This window comes from Oncorhynchus mykiss, chromosome 32, assembly GCF_013265735.2.
Source record: "Oncorhynchus mykiss isolate Arlee chromosome 32, USDA_OmykA_1.1, whole genome shotgun sequence".
Lineage (NCBI taxonomy): Eukaryota > Metazoa > Chordata > Actinopteri > Salmoniformes > Salmonidae > Oncorhynchus > Oncorhynchus mykiss.
The window spans coordinates 8,190,527-8,210,616 of record NC_050572.1 but is presented as its reverse complement, the minus strand read 5'-3'; the positions used below and the strand labels follow the sequence as shown (position 1 = coordinate 8,210,616).

At 41.8% G+C, this 20,090-nt stretch overlaps 1 protein-coding gene across 1 annotated transcript; it reads right to left on the bottom strand.

Annotated features, from left to right (window-relative positions):
* Nucleotides 1-8,256: 8,256 nt before the first annotated feature.
* Nucleotides 8,257-11,953, bottom strand: LOC110487863 (transcription factor SOX-4-like). The gene has a single exon (XM_021559778.2). It carries the CDS (start codon nt 11,079-11,081, stop codon nt 9,930-9,932), a length of 1,152 nt encoding a protein of 383 aa, XP_021415453.2. The 5' UTR covers nt 11,082-11,953; the 3' UTR covers nt 8,257-9,929.
* Nucleotides 11,954-20,090: the final 8,137 nt, after the last annotated feature.

Sequence of the window (20,090 nt, the reverse complement as noted above, 5' to 3'; positions counted from 1 at the left end):
GTTTTTAAAATACCCTATGGGGAAAAAATGTCTGGTGTAATAACGATTGGAACCATTTCCCTGTTTGACCGCTAGGTTTTATGGGTATTATGACAACTCCACTGTGGGGTTCTATTGTCTCGCCTGCTCTCCACCCTGCCCACATGTGAACATCAGCAGCTAAGCATGATTCAATGTATTGAACTTTTTCTTTCTTTTATAAAATTGGCATTTGATGTTTCAGGCGTTCATGTCCATCTGCATGGATTAGATTATTTAATTTGCTATCCTAATAATAAGAGAAAAAAAATATTTTTACAAACAATTAAATATTTTTTTCTCTTTGTAAGTGTGACTCCAGTCCACACAGTCTGAGCTGCCTGTTCCTTATTAAATACAGTCTGAGCTGCCTGTTCCTTATTAAATACAGTCTGAGCTGCCTGTTACTTATTAAATACAGTCTGAGCTGCCTGTTCCTTATTAAAGATAGTCTGAGCTGCCTGTTCCTTATTAAATACAGTCTGAGCTGCCTGTTCCTTATTAAATACAGTCTGAGCTGCCTGTTCCTTATTAAGGATAGTCTGAGCTGCCTGTTCCTTATTAAATACAGTCTGAGCTGCCTGTTCCTTATTAAATACAGTCTGAGCTGCCTGTTCCTTATTAAAGATAGTCTGAGCTGCCTGTTCCTTATTAAGGATAGTCTGAGCTGCCTGTTCCTTATTAAGGATAGTCTGAGCTGCCTGTTCCTTATTAAGGATAGTCTGAGCTGCCTGTTCCTTATTAAAGATAGTCTGAGATGCCCGTTCCTTATTAAAGATAGTCTGAGCTGCCTGTTCCTTATTAAAGATAGTCTGAGCTGCCTGTTCCTTATTAAATACAGTCTGAGCTGCCTGTTCCTTATTAAGGATAGTCTGAGCTGCCTGTTCCTTATTAAGGATAGTCTGAGCTGTCTGTTCCTTATTAAAGATAGTCTGAGCTGCCTGTTCCTTATTAAATACAGTCTGAGCTGCCTGTTCCTTATTAAGGATAGTCTGAGCTGCCTGTTCCTTATTAAGGATAGTCTGAGCTGCCTGTTCCTTATTAAATACAGTCTGAGCTGCCTGTTCCTTATTAAGGATAGCCTGAGCTGCCTGTTCCTTATTAAAGATAGTCTGAGCTGCCTGTTCCTTATTAAGGATAGTCTGAGCTGCCTGTTCCTTATTAAGGATAGTCTGAGCTGCCTGTTCCTTATTAAAGATAGTCTGAGCTGCCTGTTCCTTAGTAAAGATAGTCTGAGCTGCCTGTTCCTTATTAAGGATAGTCTGAGCTGTCTGTTCCTTATTAAGGATAGTCTGAGCTGCCTGTTCCTTATTAAAGATAGTCTGAGCTGCCTGTTCCTTATTAAATACAGTCTGAGCTGCCTGTTCCTTATTAAGGATAGTCTGAGCTGCCTGTTCCTTATTAAGGATAGTCTGAGCTGTCTGTTCCTTATTAAGGATAGTCTGAGCTGCCTGTTCCTTATTAAAGATAGTCTGAGCTGCCTGTTCCTTATTAAGGATAGTCTGAGCTGCCTGTTCCTTATTAAATACAGTCTGAGCTGCCTGTTCCTTATTAAAGATAGTCTGAGCTGCCTGTTCCTTATTAAAGATAGTCTGAGCTGCCTGTTCCTTATTAAATACAGTCTGAGCTGCCTGTTCCTTATTAAAGATAGTCTGAGCTGCCTGTTCCTTATTAAGGATAGTCTGAGCTGCCTGTTCCTTATTAAGGATAGTCTGAGCTGCCTGTTCCTTATTAAGGATAGTCTGAGCTGCCTGTTCCTTATTAAAGATAGTCTGAGCTGCCTGTTCCTTAGAAAAGATAGTCTGAGCTGCCTGTTCCTTATTAAAGATAGTCTGAGCTGCCTGTTCCTTATTAAAGATAGTCTGAGCTGCCTGTTCCTTATTAAATACAGTCTGAGCTGCCTGTTCCTTATTAAATACAGTCTGAGCTGCCTGTTCCTTACTAAATACAGTCTGAGCTGCCTGTTCCTTATTAAAGATAGTCTGAGCTGCCTGTTCCTTATTAAGGATAGTCTGAGCTGCCTGTTCCTTATTAAGGATAGTCTGAGCTACCTGTTCCTTATTAAATACAGTCTGAGCTACCTGTTCCTTATTAAATACAGTCTGAGCTGCCTGTTCCTTATTAAATACAGTCTGAGCTGCCTGTTCCTTATTAAGGTTAGTCTGAGCTGCCTGTTCCTTATTAAGGATAGTCTGAGCTGCCTGTTCCTTACTAAATACAGTCTGAGCTGCCTGTTCCTTACTAAATACAGTCTGAGCTGCCTGTTCCTTATTAAATACAGTCTGAGCTGCCTGTTCCTTATTAAATACAGTCTGAGCTGCCTGTTCCTTACTAAATACAGTCTGAGCTGCCTGTTCCTTACTAAATACAGTCTGAGCTGCCTGTTCCTTATTAAGGATAGTCTGAGCTGCCTGTTCCTTATTAAGGATAGTCTGAGCTGCCTGTTCCTTATTAAGGATAGTCTGAGCTGCCTGTTCCTTATTAAAGATAGTCTGAGCTGCCTGTTCCTTATTAAGGATAGTCTGAGCTGCCTGTTCCTTATTAAAGATAGTCTGAGCTGCCTGTTCGTTATTAAGGATAGTCTGAGCTGCCTGTTCCTTATTAAGGATAGTCTGAGCTGCCTATTCCTTATTAAATACAGTCTGAGCTGTCTGTTCCTTATTAAGGATAGTCTGAGCTGCCTGTTCCTTATTAAGGATAGTCTGAGCTGCCTGTTCCTTACTAAATACAGTCTGAGCTGCCTGTTCCTTATTAAGGATAGTCTGAGCTGCCTGTTCCTTATTAAGGATAGTCTGAGCTGCCTGTTCCTTATTAAAGATAGTCTGAGCTGCCTGTTCCTTATTAAGGATAGTCTGAGCTGCTTGTTCCTTATTAAGGATAGTCTGAGCTGCCTATTCCTTATTAAATACAGTCTGAGCTGTCTGTTCCTTATTAAGGATAGTCTGAGCTGCCTGTTCCTTATTAAGGATAGTCTGAGCTGCCTGTTCCTTACTAAATACAATCTGAGCTGCCTGTTCCTTATTAAGGATAGTCTGAGCTGCCTGTTCCTTATTAAGGATAGTCTGAGCTACCTGTTCCTTATTAAAGACAGTCTGAGCTACCTGTTCCTTATTAAATACAGTCTGAGCTGCCTGTTCCTTATTAAATACAGTCTGAGCTGCCTGTTCCTTATTAAGGATAGTCTGAGCTGCCTGTTCCTTATTAAGGATAGTCTGAGCTGCCTGTTCCTTACTAAATACAGTCTGAGCTGCCTGTTCCTTACTAAATACAGTCTGAGCTGCCTGTTCCTTACTAAATACAGTCTGAGCTGCCTGTTCCTTATTAAATACAGTCTGAGCTGCCTGTTCCTTATTAAATACAGCCTGAGCTGCCTGTTCCTTACTAAATACAGTCTGAGCTGCCTGTTCCTTATTAAGGATAGTCTGAGCTGCCTGTTCCGTATTAAGGATAGTCTGAGCTGCCTGTTCCTTATTAAATACAGTATGAGCTGCCTGTTCCTTACTAAATACAGTCTGAGCTGTCTGTTACTTATTGAATACAATCTGTGTAATGACCCTGTAATGACCCCTTCTCTGTCATATAGTATGTCCCAAATGGCGCCCGATTCCCTGCGTAGTGCAATACTTTTGACTAGGCCATAGGGATCTGGTCATAGGGATCTGGTCATAGGGATCTGGTCATAGGGATCTGATCATAGGGATCTGGTCATAGGGATTTGGTCATAGGGATCTGACCATAGGGATCTGGTCGTAGGGATCTGGTCGTAGGGATCTGGCCGTAGGGATCTGGCCGTAGGGATCTGGCCGTAGGGATCTGGCCGTAGGGATCTGGCCGTAGGGATCTGGCCGTAGGGATCTGGTCGTAGGGATCTGGCCGTAGGGATCTGGTAATAGGGATCTGGCCATAGGGATCTGGTCAAGAGGAATAATTAATTAATTAATTAATTAATTAATTAATCCACACTAAATAGTATACCTCTGGGAGGGTCTCTCTCCTTATTCAACTGTCTCTGTCCCTAACCCTTGATGAATCCACACTAAATAGTATACCTCTGGGAGGGTCTCTCTCCTTATTCAACTGTCTCTGTCCCTAACCCTTAATGAATCCACACTCAATAGTATACCTCTGGGAGGGTCTCTCTCCTTATTCAACTGTCTCTGTCCCTAACCCTTAATGAATCCACACTAAATAGTATACCTCTTTGAGGGTCTCTCTCCTTATTCAACTGTCTCTGTCCCTAACCCTTAATGAATCCACACTAAATAGTATACCTCTGTGAGGGTCTCTCTCCTTATTCAACTGTCTCTGTCCCTAACCCTTAATGAATCCACACTAAATAGTATACCTCTGTGAGGGTCTCTCTCCTTATTCAACTGTCTCTGTCTTTCTCTGTCATTAGATTCAGGAGACAAATGAATGAATCCAGAAGGAATGAATTGAATTTAGGAGGCAGAAGGCAGTTTCTGGCACAATCCACTAGAATAGACAGAACACACACACCTGATTACAGACAGAACACACACACCCAATTACAGACAGACAGAACACACACACACAATTACAGACAAAACACACACACCCAATTACAGACAGAACACACACACCCAATTACAGACAGGCAGACAGACACACAGACAGACAGACAGACAGACAGACAGACAGACAGACAGACAGACAGGCAGGGAGGCAGGCAGGCAGGCAGGCAGGCAGGCAGGCAGGCAGGCAGGCAGGCAGGCAGACACAGACCCTCCGCCATCCCCTCCCCCCAATCAAGTCATGCCTAGAGGAAAGTCTGGCACCCCTCCCCCATCCCAAAGAGCTGTCTGTGCCCATCACACACACACACACACACACACACACACACACACAGAGAAATGGGGTCCCCAGTGAATTGTGCGTGGCCTCCTTGGTCTTGGATACAGTGTTGCCATGGTAGCCACGTTTTCTCCACATGGAAAATCAGAGACAAGAGAGAGAATCCACTCCTATTGATATAGGGTTAGGGAATCAGAGAGGGGAGAGAGGATCCACTCCTATTGATGTAGGGTTAGGGAATCAGAGAGGGGAGAGAGAATCCACTCCTATTGATGTAGGGTTAGGGAATCAGAGAGGGGAGAGAGGATCCACTCCTATTGATGTAGGGTTAGGGAATCAGAGAGGGGAGAGAGGATCCACTCCTATTGATGTAGGGTTAGGGAATCAGAGAGGGGAGAGAGGATCCACTCCTATTGATGTAGGGTTAGGGAATCAGAGAGGGGAGAGAGGATCCACTCCTATTGATGTAGGGTTAGGGAATCAGAGAGGGGAGAGAGGATCCACTCCTATTGATGTAGCGTTAGGGAATCAGAGAGGGGAGGGAGGATCCACTCCTATTGATGTAGGGTTAGGGAATCAGAGAGGGGAGAGAGAATCCACTCCTATTGATGTAGGGTTAGGGAATCAGAGAGGGGAAAGATGATCCACTCCTATTGATGTAGGGTTAGGGAATCAGAGAGAGGATCCACTCCTATTGATGTAGCATTAGGGAATCAGAGAGGATCCACTCCTATTAATTTAAGGCGTAATACTGGATTCAGCTTAACACAGACAAGTACTGGCACAAAAACAAACCTCCTGTTCTCCTCTAAGAGTAGGAAATCATTTGTGTGTCCAGTTGTTCTTCATTTAATACTTCTAGGTTGGACTGTGATGATGTCATGGTTCCAGAGCTCAGTCGTGAATGGTTCTGGAACACCAACGGTAAAATGTTAAAGGAAGGAAGTTTGGATGTGGCTTCAAACCCAATCACCGCAATCTAAATGTCATTGACAGAACAAACAAACAAACAAACAAACAAACAAAAATGTTTGTGGTTCTAAATAAATAGTTTAGTAGCTCAAAAATGTCGTAAACCTTCATTTTGCTTGACCATGCTGTAGGTCATGTAACTTTTTTTTTACATGTAATATATTTTGTAGACTTCACAGGACAAACGTTGCTCTACGGTTTTGTAACGAAACAAAGGTGTGGTTGAATTTATTCTGCCACGGTGTCTTCTCATTGTCTCAGTCTTTAGTCCCTATATATCACAGTGTCTTCTCAATGTCTCAGTCTTTAGTCCCTATATATCACAGTGTCTTCTCAATGTCTCAGTCTTTAGTCCCTATATATCACAGTGTCTTCTCAATGTCTCAGTCTTTAGTCCCTATATATCACAGTGTCTTCTCATTGTCTCAGTCTTTAGTCCTATATATAACAGTGTCTTCTCATTGTCTCAGTCTTTAGTCCCTATATATCACAGTGTATTCTCAATGTCTCAGTCTTTAGTCCCTATATATCACAGTGTCTTCTCATTGTCTCAGTCTTTAGTCCTATATATCACAGTGTCTTCTCATTGTCTCAGTGTTTAGTCCTATATATCACAGTGTCTTATTATTGTCTTGTCCTTTAGGCCTATATATCACAGTGTCTTATTATTGTCTTGTCCTTTAGGCCTATATATATCACTGTGCCTATATATCACAGTGCCTATATATCACAGTGCCTATATATCACAGTGTCTATATATCACAGTGTCTATATATCACAGTGTCTATATATCACAGTGCCTATATATCACAGTGTCTATATATCACAGTGTCTATATATCACAGTGTCTATATATCACAGTGTCTATATATCACAGTGCCTATATATCACAGTGTCTATATATCACAGTGCCTATATATCACAGTGTCTATATATCACAGTGTCTATATATCACAGTGTCTTCTCATTGTCTCAGTCTTTAGTCCTATATATCACAGTGTCTTATTATTGTCTTGTCCTTTAGGCCTATATATCACAGTGTCTTATTATTGTCTTGTCCTTTAGGCCTATATATATCACTGTGCCTATATATCATAGTGTCTATATATCAGTGTCTCTATATCACAGTGTCAGGGCAGATGAATTGACAGGTTATAGAGCAAACAACACAATTATCACAACACACCGGTTGAACTAAAGTGTTTTCCCCATGGCTTGGCTTCCCCTGTGATTGGAACCCGAACACTGTTACTGCCATCGAATCAACACAAAGAGATTCAGTTCCAGCTGATTTTATTTCCTTCTTGAAAAAACAAAAACGAACAAACGAACGAACAAACAAACAAACATTTTCTGTACAGAGGTCTGAGGCAGTCGTTGACCCGATTGGCTGGCGTTGAGTTCTATATTTAAATGAGTTATGGTATGATTGGAGGAAACATGATCATACACACAGCATATTGCACAAATGAAGAAAAAAGAAAGAAAGAACAAATAAAATGGTATGAAGATAGACATTCCTGGACCAATCATCTTTAACATCAGAATGTCGAAAGATGGCAATTTTAGTGCCTGTCGCTGACCGGTATTCATAAATCATAAACACAATCTTATCTGCCTTATAATACAGTCAATAAACATAAATATCTTCAATTGATATTATTATTATTTATTTTTTATCCTAAAACACAACAGCTATACATATACCTGAATCTGAAATACGAATGCTAATTTGCCATGCCATAATATAGGAAAACAATTTGCTAGTAAGTAAGACAACAGGTAGAAAAAAACTTACAAAATATTCTTATTATGCAATTGCACAATGATAGACAATCAAAGCACTCCCTCCATCTCCCTCCACCTCCCTCCACCTCCCCCCATCTCCCTCCACCTCCCTCCACCTCCCTCCATCTCCCTCCATCTCCCTCCACCTCCCTCCACCTCCCTCCACCTCCCCCCACCTCCCTCCACCTCCCCCCATCTCCCTCCACCTCCCTCCATCTCCCTCCACCTCTCTCCATCTCCCTCCATCTCCCTCCACCTCCCTCCATCTCCCTCCACCTCCCTCCACCTCCCTCCATCTCCCTCCATCTCCCTCCACCTCCCTCCATCTCCCTCCATCTCCCTCCACCTCCCTCCACCTCCCTCCATCTCCCTCCACCTCCCTCCATCTCCCTCCACCTCCCTCCACCTCTCTCCATCTCCCTCCACCTCCCTCCATCTCCCTCCACCTCCCTCCACCTCCCTCCATCTCCCTCCACCTCCCTCCATCTCCCTCCACCTCCCTCCACCTCCCTCCCTCCACCTCCCTCCATCTCCCTCCACCTCCCTCCATCTCCATCCACCTCCCTCCATCTCCCTCCACCTCCCTCCATCTCCCTCCACCTCCCTCCATCTCCCTCCACCTCCCTCCATCTCCCTCCACCTCCCTCCATCTCCCTCCACCTCCCTCCACCTCCCTCCACCTCCCTCCACCTCCCTCCATCTCCCTCTGACTCAAATAGGCATATAGAATATAGTGAGTGTCACATTCCATCCAGTGGTTTCAAATCAAACATATCACCATAAAAGCATACAGATGTTTTCTCTCAATCGAACAGCATCTCTATCTCTCTCTTTAACAGTTCTGATATAGCCTGTGTACCAGTCTGTTTGTGCCATCATGCCAAGGTCTTTAACATGACAGAGCAAACAGATTGGGTCCAGGTTATCCAAACCCACTGTAGAAACGCAGTCACCGGGTGGAAATGGTGCTCCAGTGGTGTGAGAGTTTGTTTACTCGGCTGGTGAAATATAGACACTGTGCCTTTAAGAAGCATGTGGCGTGATACTATCAATGCGTAAACATAGTATAGGGAGCAGATTGTGTGACAACGGACCCTCTGGCTTCGAAGATAAGGGAAACTAACCCTAAAAATCCACCGGCATCCACTCTTTAGATCTTCTACAAAAATACACGTATAGACAATGACACACTGAGTTCTCCTTTAAAAAGTGAGAGATATTAACATTCAAATAAGATACACGTCTAGCCCTCCCGCGGAGGGATACAGACAGGTGCATGGCTTACACATAAACGAGACCTATTATACGATAACAATACTTCAAAGTATAAAACAACAACAAAAAAAACATGTTCGGCTGGTATAAATACATCGATATAAAAAACGTCATCTGATATAGAATAACTACAAAGTCAGAAGCACTAGGAGTTGCGCAGGAAGGGAAATGGTCCTGAAATGTGCATTGAGAGCGTAAAAGTTTTCAGACAAAAGATTCTGAGTTTTAAGTTGTTAATTAAAAGTCCTGCCGTTGAGAGGAAAGCTGGTGATTGTGAACTGTGTTCTGTGGTTACACACACACACGCGCGCGCACACACACACACTCAGCGCTGTAATCACATTGCGATAAACATTATTATTTCAGGTTCATCACTAAAATTGAACAATAGTCCACAGGGAGCGCGTGCTTGCTGTTATCATTATTATTCTAAGTTTCAGAAAGAAAAACAAACCTGAATATTAACTCCACAAACACCATCAACACAGGGCGGGTAAATAACCAGACTGGGTCCCTTATAAAACCGTCAACCCACTTGCAACGTCAAGCTCTCCAAAAATGTTCTTTATTCATACAGTCATCATCACCATCAGGCAGAAAAAAACGTCCTTCTGCGGCCCGGTTGAATGCTTCCGTTCAGTAAGTCCGTCTGTGTGTCACTCCTAAACAGAGGCGGGATCAAAGGGAGTAAGAAAGCATTTCTCCCGTCTCCAAATGCAAGCTAAGCACTTTATTTCCGTCAGGTCTGCGCACTAGGCAGCAATGCTCCCATGCCTGTCCCAATTCGTGTCTATGATCCCTGTCAATAAGCACAAAATGAAAAATATGATGTTCTTAATTAAGCACACACCATGCTTGAATAACCTAAACACATGTCCTTCAAATTAGGCTATTATTTTCCGAAACCGCAGGGGAATTATTTTGTGCACGTTTCACTCCCCATTAATCTGAAAGAATGTCTGAAGATTCTCACTCACGGGGTTTTAGTTTTGCGCGAGGCAGGGGGTTCTCTTTCCCTTATTTTCTCTGTGCGTTTTCTTTTCTCTCCTCCTCTCTGCCGCTCAGTAGGTGAAGACCAGGTTGGAGATGGTGGACTCCAGCCAGTCTCCCGAGATCATCTCGCTGACCTCTGGGGTGCAGTAGTCGGGGAAGTCAAAGTGAGATCCCGCCCCGCACTCCCCGAAGCTCCAGTCCAGATCCCTGTCCAGCTCCGACACACATGGCCCCATGCTGCCCAGAGACATGCTCTTAAACCCAGGGCTCGGCTGTAGCTCGAACCGCTCATCCTCCTGCTCTTCATCCGAGGAAGAAGAGAGGGAGGAGGCAGAGGAGTGAGAGGCGGACGGGGTTGGAGAGGAAGCACGTGTATACCTGAGGCGGGCCTTTGATGATGAGGATGATGAAGGGTTAGTGGCTTTGCTAGTCCCCGTCACCTGGTCATCGTACAGGCTCATCGGGTCACTGGACTCAGCCGAGCTGCTCAGGGCAGGACTGCCCGGGACTCCCACAGAGGGTGGCCCGCTGTCCAAGCTCCCTCCTCCGCCAAACATGTGTTCGCGCCTCGTTTGCTTGTCTGGTATCTGTCGAGCGCTAGTCACTGACCTGGATTTGTAGAGTGTGTGGTGATCCGCGGAAGATGCACACTCCGGCCCCTGGGTAGCCAGCTTGGCGCTCCCCTGTCCCTGCTTGTGCGCTCTGCTGGCCCCCATAGATCCAGAGCTTTTTTTCAAGGAGGATTTTGAGCCCCCGCTCCTATCCGCTCCTTTCTCCCCTCTCTCTCCCCGCTCTGTCTTGGTACTGGGTGTCTTAACCTTCTTCCTCGGCCGGTACTTGTAGTCAGGGTAGTCGGCCATGTGCTTGAGCCTCAGCCGCTCTGCTTCCCGGATGAAGGGGATCTTGTCCGTGTCTTTGAGCAGCTTCCAGCGCTTGCCCAGCCTCTTGGAGATCTCGGCGTTGTGCATGTCCGGGCTCTGCTCCATGATCTTTCTCCTCTCGATCTGAGACCACACCATAAACGCGTTCATCGGTCTCTTGATGTGTCCTGTGGGGGTTTTACACCAGGCGACGTTGCCTCGGTCCCTTCCGTTGGAGGATAGCGGAGACCCGGGAGTCGGGGACGGGTCCACGTCCAAGTCCATATCCCCGGTATCGGTGGAGTCGCCGCCGGGAGAGAAGGGATCTGTGCTCTCTGCGTGGCTGATGTGCTGTACCATCGTTTCCCTTTCTTTCCTTCTCTGTCTCTCGGTTAGACAGGAATGCAAATTTTTAAAAAAGTGCTATTCAGAATTATGTCGTTATGGTGTGAAGTGCGTAAAAGTTGCCAATGTTCTATCATCAGAGTTTTGTTTCAGTCACTCAAGAAATGTATGTTTGTGTAACCACACAGACCGAATGTGTAAAAGTTGTTGCAGGTCTGCTTTCTCTTTCTTCGCAGTACTCTGTCTGATCAGTCCGTTTTGGAGCACTGTGTACTTAAGTCTCCGGTGCGCGGATATTTTCCAAAAGATGCACAAAATAACAAGTTCAAACGTCAAAGTTCTGCACTCAAACGTTCAACTTCCAGTGCGACTGAAAACTCGCCCTGTGATACCAAGAACACTTCGCTGCTGAAAACAACTCCGTAACTTTCCTATGAGATGTTTAATATCGCTGTCTGCACAGCTAGCCTGAGCAGTAAGAGAACCATGTGGAAGAATGGAAGTGTCGCACTTTTTCATAGTCCCCTTTTTCCTTATCGTTCTGCCAGTATACTGTAAACATACCGTTCAACGCCACACACTTTTATATCCCCTCCCGAGAAATAAAAGCCATTCTAAACAGCCAATCACGCGCTGTCTCTATCCTGTTTTTGGCCAAAACCACTCCCCGCCGGCGTCCATTGGCTGAATAAACCGTGTAATAATAATCGGAGTGTGCAATGAGCGTTCGTGTATCTGACCTCATTTCTGTCTGACTGTCTGAACCGCTGGTCTGAAGCGAACTGAGAGGCAGTTATTTGCAGTCGTTTCTCTGCCGCCTTTCTCAATAATAAGACCCATGCTTTACACATACACACGCATTAGTTCAATGTAATGCGGATTCTGGATTTAGGTCGTGTAATATGAATGACATAAACAAGAAAAGAAAGTAAACAATGTCAGTCGATATAATTAAATTAATTACTATTAAACCGAAGCCAGTCTTAACAGTGATGGAATATTATTAGATAATAGACATTTAAAAAAATTAACAGATATTTGTTTAAGGAACCTATTACTAAATAAATCCCATAAAAGTACCAATTAGATAAATCATAAGAGAAATATCCATATTGATTGTTGATCTAACAGCTTGGTTATTGTTTGTGAGCACATGGTCCCTACAGCATGCAATACCATCCGCGCATAGCGCAGTTGTTATTGTCTCTCTCATCTCTGCGTTCTTGCTGGTTCTGCGGCAGACAGCGGATTCTGCCCACGGGTATAGCCCCCCAGAGTGTCTCTGTCCTGCGCAACGGAGGCCCTGACACCCCGGCGAGGCGGCAGTCAGTCCTTGTTTTTACATCGGTCGTGCGTTCCACAGAGTGATGCAGCATCGCTAGATGTCAGCGTAGAGCCAGAGAGAAAAAAAACGATTCATGTTTTCATCACAAGTGTGATACATTTGTGTTTGTGTGTGTTTTGTATTTTGTGTGTGTGTGCGCACGGCAAGCTCATACATAAATCACACATCTTAATATGAGTTCCTTGTCACCCTGTCATCATCACGATGCGTTAACTAGTTTGTTTTTCTCTCATCAAGGATATTTACACCCATCTTCTTCTTCTTTTTTTTTTGACAGTTTAAGGTCATACCGATTTAATTTAGATATTATATTTATTTAAAATATACAATCCTAGTGTGTGAGAGTCGAAGCCGATTCCTTATGTGGTTACTCAGCAAGATACCCGAGCGGTGTGTCATCATTCATTGTCTTGTTTACTCCAAAGCTGCTCTCACCGTTCTGGCACACGCCTCTCCAGATACAGGAACTGGAATAGGCTGAGATATACCTGTATGTTTGCTCGGGCTTCTACTCTGATATCGTTGCTGTATTGATTCGTTGATCACGTAGTGAATGTACACGCATATAACCCACCATTCCCAGCAATAAGACAATATTAATACACAAGTCTTATCAAACAGAGGACCCTCTATCTCAACGCGTTTTTTTGGAAACAGCAATGACACAGAGATAGATTTTCACTTCCTGCTTATAAGAACACAAACATACTGCGCACCTGTTGCCAGTTTAAGGGTAACTGATGGGTGTTTACCGAACAGTCAAACACACCCTATTCTAACGAAGTGGTTAACACACGCGCGCGCGCGCACACACACACACACACACAATACACCAGCCTAGCTATTTAACTACGAGAGTCACACCAAGACCTGCCAGGTTATTCACCAAGCTTGTACAGCATCTGGTGAAATGAACACCTGGTACAGCGCCTGGTGAAATGAACACCTGGTACAGCACCTGGTGAAATGAACACCTGGTACAGCACCTGGTGAAATGAACACCTGGTGAAATGAACACCTGGTACAGCACCTGGTGAAATGAACACCTGGTACAGCACCTGGTGAAATGAACACCTGGTACAGCACCTGGTGAAATGAACACCTGGTACAGCATCTGGTGAAATTAACACCTGGTACAGCACCCGGTGAAATGAACACCTGGTGAAATGAACACCTGGTGAAATGAACACCTGGTACAGCATCTGGTGAAATGAACACCTGGTACAGCACCTGGTGAAATGAACACCTGGTGAAATGAACACCTGGTGAAATGAACACCTGGTGAAATGAACACCTGGTACAGCATCTGGTGAAATGAACACCTGGTACAGCATCTGGTGAAATGAACACCTGGTACAGCATCTGGTGAAATGAACACCTGGTACAGCACCTGGTGAAATGAACACCTGGTGAAATGAACACTGGTGAAATGAACACCTGGCTTTTGAAACCTGTTTGACAAATAATGTTGTCTGGTTCCCAAATAGCGTCCTATTGTCTACATGGTAAGTCATAATATAGTAGAGACAGTAGATCTCACTGGTCTGTCATAATATAGTAGAGACAGTAGATCTCACTGGTCTGTCATAATATAGTAGAGACAGTAGATCTAGCTGGTCTGTCATAATATAATAGAGACAGTAGATCTCACTGGTCTGTCATAATACAGTAGAGACAGTAGATCTCACTGGTCTGTCATAATATAGTAGAGACAGTAGATCTAGCTGGTCTGTCATAATATAGTAGAGACAGTAGATCTAGCTGGTCTGTCATAATATAGTAGAGACAGTAGATCTAGCTGGTCTGTCATAATATAGTAGAGACAGTAGATCTCACTGGTCTGTCATAATATAGTAGAAACAGTAGATCTAGCTGGTCTGTCATAATATAGTAGAGACAGTAGATCTCACTGGTCTGTCATAATATAGTAGAGACAGTAGATCTAGCTGGTCTGTCATAATATAGTAGAGACAGTAGATCTCACTGGTCTGTCATAATATAGTAGAGACAGTAGATCTCACTGGTCTGTCATAATATAGTAGAGACAGTAGATCTAGCTGGTCTGTCATAATATAGTAGAGACAGTAGATCTCACTGGTCTGTCATAATATAGTAGAGACAGAAGATCTAGCTGGTCTGTCATAATATAGTAGAGACAGTAGATCTAGCTGGTCTGTCATAATATAGTAGAGAAAGTAGATCTCACTGGTCTGTCATAATATAGTAGAGACAGTAGATCTCGCTGGTCTGTCATAATATAGTAGAGACAGTAGATCTCACTGGTCTGTCATAATATAGTAGAGACAGTAGATCTCGCTGGTCTGTCATAATATAGTAGAGACAGTAGATCTAGCTGGTCTGTCATAATATAGTAGAGACAGTAGATCTCACTGGTCTGTCATAAAATAGTAGAGACAGTAGATCTCGCTGGTCTGTCATAATATAGTAGAGACAGTAGATCTAGCTGGTCTGTCATAATATAGTAGAGACAGTAGATCTCACTGGTCTGTCATAATATAGTAGAGACAGTAGATCTAGCTGGTCTGTCATAATATAGCAGAGACAGTAGATCTAGCTGGTCTGTCATAATATAGTAGAGACAGTAGATCTAGCTGGTCTGTCATATTTTAAATGAGAGTCAATCTAGCAGGTCTGTCATAATATAGTAGAGACAGTAGATCTAGCTGGTCTGTCATAATTTAAATGAGAGTCAATCTAGCAGGTCTGTCATAATATAGTAGAGACAGTAGATCTCGCTGGTCTGTCATAATATAGTAGAGACAGTAGATCTAGCTGGTCTGTCATAATATAATAGAGACAGTAGATCTAGCTGGTCTGTCATAATATAATAGAGACAGTAGATCTATCTGGTCGGTCATAATATAATAGAGACAGTAGATCTAGCTGGTCTGTCATAATATAATAGAGACAGTAGATCTAGCTGGTCTGTCATAATATAATAGAGACAGTAGATCTATCTGGTCTGTCATAATATAGTAGAGACAGTAGATCTAGCTGGTCTGTCATACTGTAATAGAGACAGTAGATCTAGCTGGTCTGTCATAATGTAATAGAGACAGTAGATCTAGCTGGTCTGTCATAATGTAATAGAGACAGTAGATCTATCTGGTCTGTCATAATATAATAAAGACAGTAAATCTAGCTGGTCTGTCATAATATAATAGAGACAGTAGATCTAGCTGGTCTGTCATAATGTAATAGAGACATTAGATCTCACTGGTCTGTCATAATATAATAGAGACAGTAGATCTAGCTGGTCTGTCATAATATAATAGAGACAGTAGATCTTGCTGGTCTGTCATAATATAATAGAGACAGTAGATCTAGCTGGTCTGTCATAATATAATAGAGACAGTAGATCTATCTGGTCTGTCATAATATAATAGAGACAGTAGATCTATCTGGTCTGTCATAATATAATAGAGACAGTAGATCTAGCTGGTCTGTCATAATATAATAGAGACAGTAGATCTAGCTGGTCTGTCATAATATAATAGAGACAGTAGTTCTAGCTGGTCTGTCATAATATAGTAGAGACAGTAGATCTAGCTGGTCTGTCATAATATAGTAGAGACAGTAGATCTCACTGGTCTGTCATAATATAGTAGAGACAGTAGATCTAGCTGGTCTGTCATAATATAATAGAGACAGTAGATCTAGCTGGTCTGTCATAATATAGTAGAGACAGTAGATCTAGCTGGTCTGTCATAATATAGTAGAGACAGTAGATCTAGCTGGTCTGTCATAATTTAATAGAGACAGTAGATCTAGCTGGTCTGTCATAATATAATAGAGACAGTAGATCTCACTGGTCTGTCATAATATAGTAGAGACAGTAGATCTCGCTGGTCTGTCATAATATAGTAGAGACAGTAGATCTCGCTGGTCTGTCATAATATAGTAGAGACAGTAGATCTAGCTGGTCTGTCATAATATAGTAGAGACAGTAGATCTCACTGGTCTGTCATAATATAGTAGAGACAGTAGATCTAGCTGGTCTGTCATAATATAGTAGAGACAGTAGATCTAGCTGGTCTGTCATAATATAGTAGAGACAGTAGATCTAGCTGGTCTGTCATATTTTAAATGAGAGTCAATCTAGCAGGTCTGTCATAATATAGTAGAGACAGTAGATCTAGCTGGTCTGTCATAATTTAAATGATTGTCAATCTAGCAGGTCTGTCATAATATAGTAGAGACAGTAGATCTCGCTGGTCTGTCATAATATAGTAGAGACAGTAGATCTAGCTGGTCTGTCATAATATAATAGAGACAGTAGATCTAGCTGGTCTGTCATAATATAATAGAGACAGTAGATCTATCTGGTCGGTCATAATATAATAGAGACAGTAGATCTAGCTGGTCTGTCATAATATAATAGAGACAGTAGATCTAGCTGGTCTGTCATAATATAATAGAGACAGTAGATCTATCTGGTCTGTCATAATATAGTAGAGACAGTAGATCTAGCTGGTCTGTCATACTGTAATAGAGACAGTAGATCTAGCTGGTCTGTCATAATGTAATAGAGACAGTAGATCTAGCTGGTCTGTCATAATGTAATAGAGACAGTAGATCTATCTGGTCTGTCATAATATAATAAAGACAGTAAATCTAGCTGGTCTGTCATAATATAATAGAGACAGTAGATCTAGCTGGTCTGTCATAATGTAATAGAGACATTAGATCTCACTGGTCTGTCATAATATAATAGAGACAGTAGATCTAGCTGGTCTGTCATAATATAATAGAGACAGTAGATCTAGCTGGTCTGTCATAATATAATAGAGACAGTAGATCTTGCTGGTCTGTCATAATATAATAGAGACAGTAGATCTAGCTGGTCTGTCATAATATAATAGAGACAGTAGATCTATCTGGTCTGTCATAATATAATAGAGACAGTAGATCTATCTGGTCTGTCATAATATAATAGAGACAGTAGATCTAGCTGGTCTGTCATAATATAATAGAGACAGTAGATCTAGCTGGTCTGTCATAATATAATAGAGACAGTAGATCTAGCTGGTCTGTCATAATATAGTAGAGACAGTAGATCTAGCTGGTCTGTCATAATATAGTAGAGACAGTAGATCTCACTGGTCTGTCATAATATAGTAGAGACAGTAGATCTAGCTGGTCTGTCATAATATAATAGAGACAGTAGATCTAGCTGGTCTGTCATAATATAGTAGAGACAGTAGATCTAGCTGGTCTGTCATAATATAGTAGAGACAGTAGATCTATCTGGTCGGTCATAATATAATAGAGACAGTAGATCTAGCTGGTCTGTCATAATATAATAGAGACAGTAGATCTAGCTGGTCTGTCATAATATAATAGAGACAGTAGATCTATCTGGTCTGTCATAATATAGTAGAGACAGTAGATCTAGCTGGTCTGTCATACTGTAATAGAGACAGTAGATCTAGCTGGTCTGTCATAATGTAATAGAGACAGTAGATCTAGCTGGTCTGTCATAATGTAATAGAGACAGTAGATCTATCTGGTCTGTCATAATATAATAAAGACAGTAAATCTAGCTGGTCTGTCATAATATAATAGAGACAGTAGATCTAGCTGGTCTGTCATAATGTAATAGAGACATTAGATCTCACTGGTCTGTCATAATATAATAGAGACAGTAGATCTAGCTGGTCTGTCATAATATAATAGAGACAGTAGATCTAGCTGGTCTGTCATAATATAATAGAGACAGTAGATCTTGCTGGTCTGTCATAATATAATAGAGACAGTAGATCTAGCTGGTCTGTCATAATATAATAGAGACAGTAGATCTATCTGGTCTGTCATAATATAATAGAGACAGTAGATCTATCTGGTCTGTCATAATATAATAGAGACAGTAGATCTAGCTGGTCTGTCATAATATAATAGAGACAGTAGATCTAGCTGGTCTGTCATAATATAATAGAGACAGTAGATCTAGCTGGTCTGTCATAATATAGTAGAGACAGTAGATCTAGCTGGTCTGTCATAATATAGTAGAGACAGTAGATCTCACTGGTCTGTCATAATATAGTAGAGACAGTAGATCTAGCTGGTCTGTCATAATATAATAGAGACAGTAGATCTAGCTGGTCTGTCATAATATAGTAGAGACAGTAGATCTAGCTGGTCTGTCATAATATAGTAGAGACAGTAGATCTAGCTGGTCTGTCATAATTTAATAGAGACAGTAGATCTAGCTGGTCTGTCATAATATAATAGAGACAGTAGATCTAGCTGGTCTGTCATAATATAGTAGAGGCAGTAGATCTAGCTGGTCTGTCATAATATAGTAGAGACAGTAGATCTAACTGGTCTGTCATAATTTAAATGAGAGTAAATCTAGCAGGTCTGTCATAATAAAATAGAGACAGTAGATCTAGCTGGTCTGTCATAATTTAAATGAGAGTCAATCTAGCAGGTCTGTCATAATATAGTAGAGACAGTAGATCTCGCTGGTCTGTCATAATTTAAATGAGAGTCAACCTAGCAGGTCTGTCATAACATAGTAGAGACCGTAGATCTAGAAGGTCTGTCATAATTTAAATGAGAGTCAATCTAGCAGGTCTGTCATAACTTAGTAGAGACAGTAGATCTCGCTGGTCTGTCATAATATAGTAGAGACAGTAGATCTAGCTGGTCTGTCATAATATAATAGAGACAGTAGATCTAGCTGGTCTGTCATAATATAATAGAGACAGTAGATCTATCTGGTCGGTCATAATATAATAGAGACAGTAGATCTAGCTGGTCTGTCATAATATAATAGAGACAGTAGATCTAGCTGGTCTGTCATAATATAATAGAGACAGTAGATCTATCTGGTCTGTCATAATATAGTAGAGACAGTAGATCTAGCTGGTCTGTCATACTGTAATAGAGACAGTAGATCTAGCTGGTCTGTCATAATGTAATAGAGACAGTAGATCTAGCTGGTCTGTCATAATGTAATAGAGACAGTAGATCTATCTGGTCTGTCATAATATAATAAAGACAGTAAATCTAGCTGGTCTGTCATAATATAATAGAGACAGTAGATCTAGCTGGTCTGTCATAATGTAATAGAGACATTAGATCTCACTGGTCTGTCATAATATAATAGAGACAGTAGATCTAGCTGGTCTGTCATAATATAATAGAGACAGTAGATCTAGCTGGTCTGTCATAATATAATAGAGACAGTAGATCTTGCTGGTCTGTCATAATATAATAGAGACAGTAGATCTAGCTGGTCTGTCATAATATAATAGAGACAGTAGATCTATCTGGTCTGTCATAATATAATAGAGACAGTAGATCTATCTGGTCTGTCATAATATAATAGAGACAGTAGATCTAGCTGGTCTGTCATAATATAATAGAGACAGTAGATCTAGCTGGTCTGTCATAATATAATAGAGACAGTAGTTCTAGCTGGTCTGTCATAATATAGTAGAGACAGTAGATCTAGCTGGTCTGTCATAATATAGTAGAGACAGTAGATCTAGCTGGTCTGTCATAATATAATAGAGACAGTAGATCTAGCTGGTCTGTCATAATATAATAGAGACAGTAGATCTATCTGGTCTGTCATAATATAGTAGAGACAGTAGATCTAGCTGGTCTGTCATACTGTAATAGAGACAGTAGATCTAGCTGGTCTGTCATAA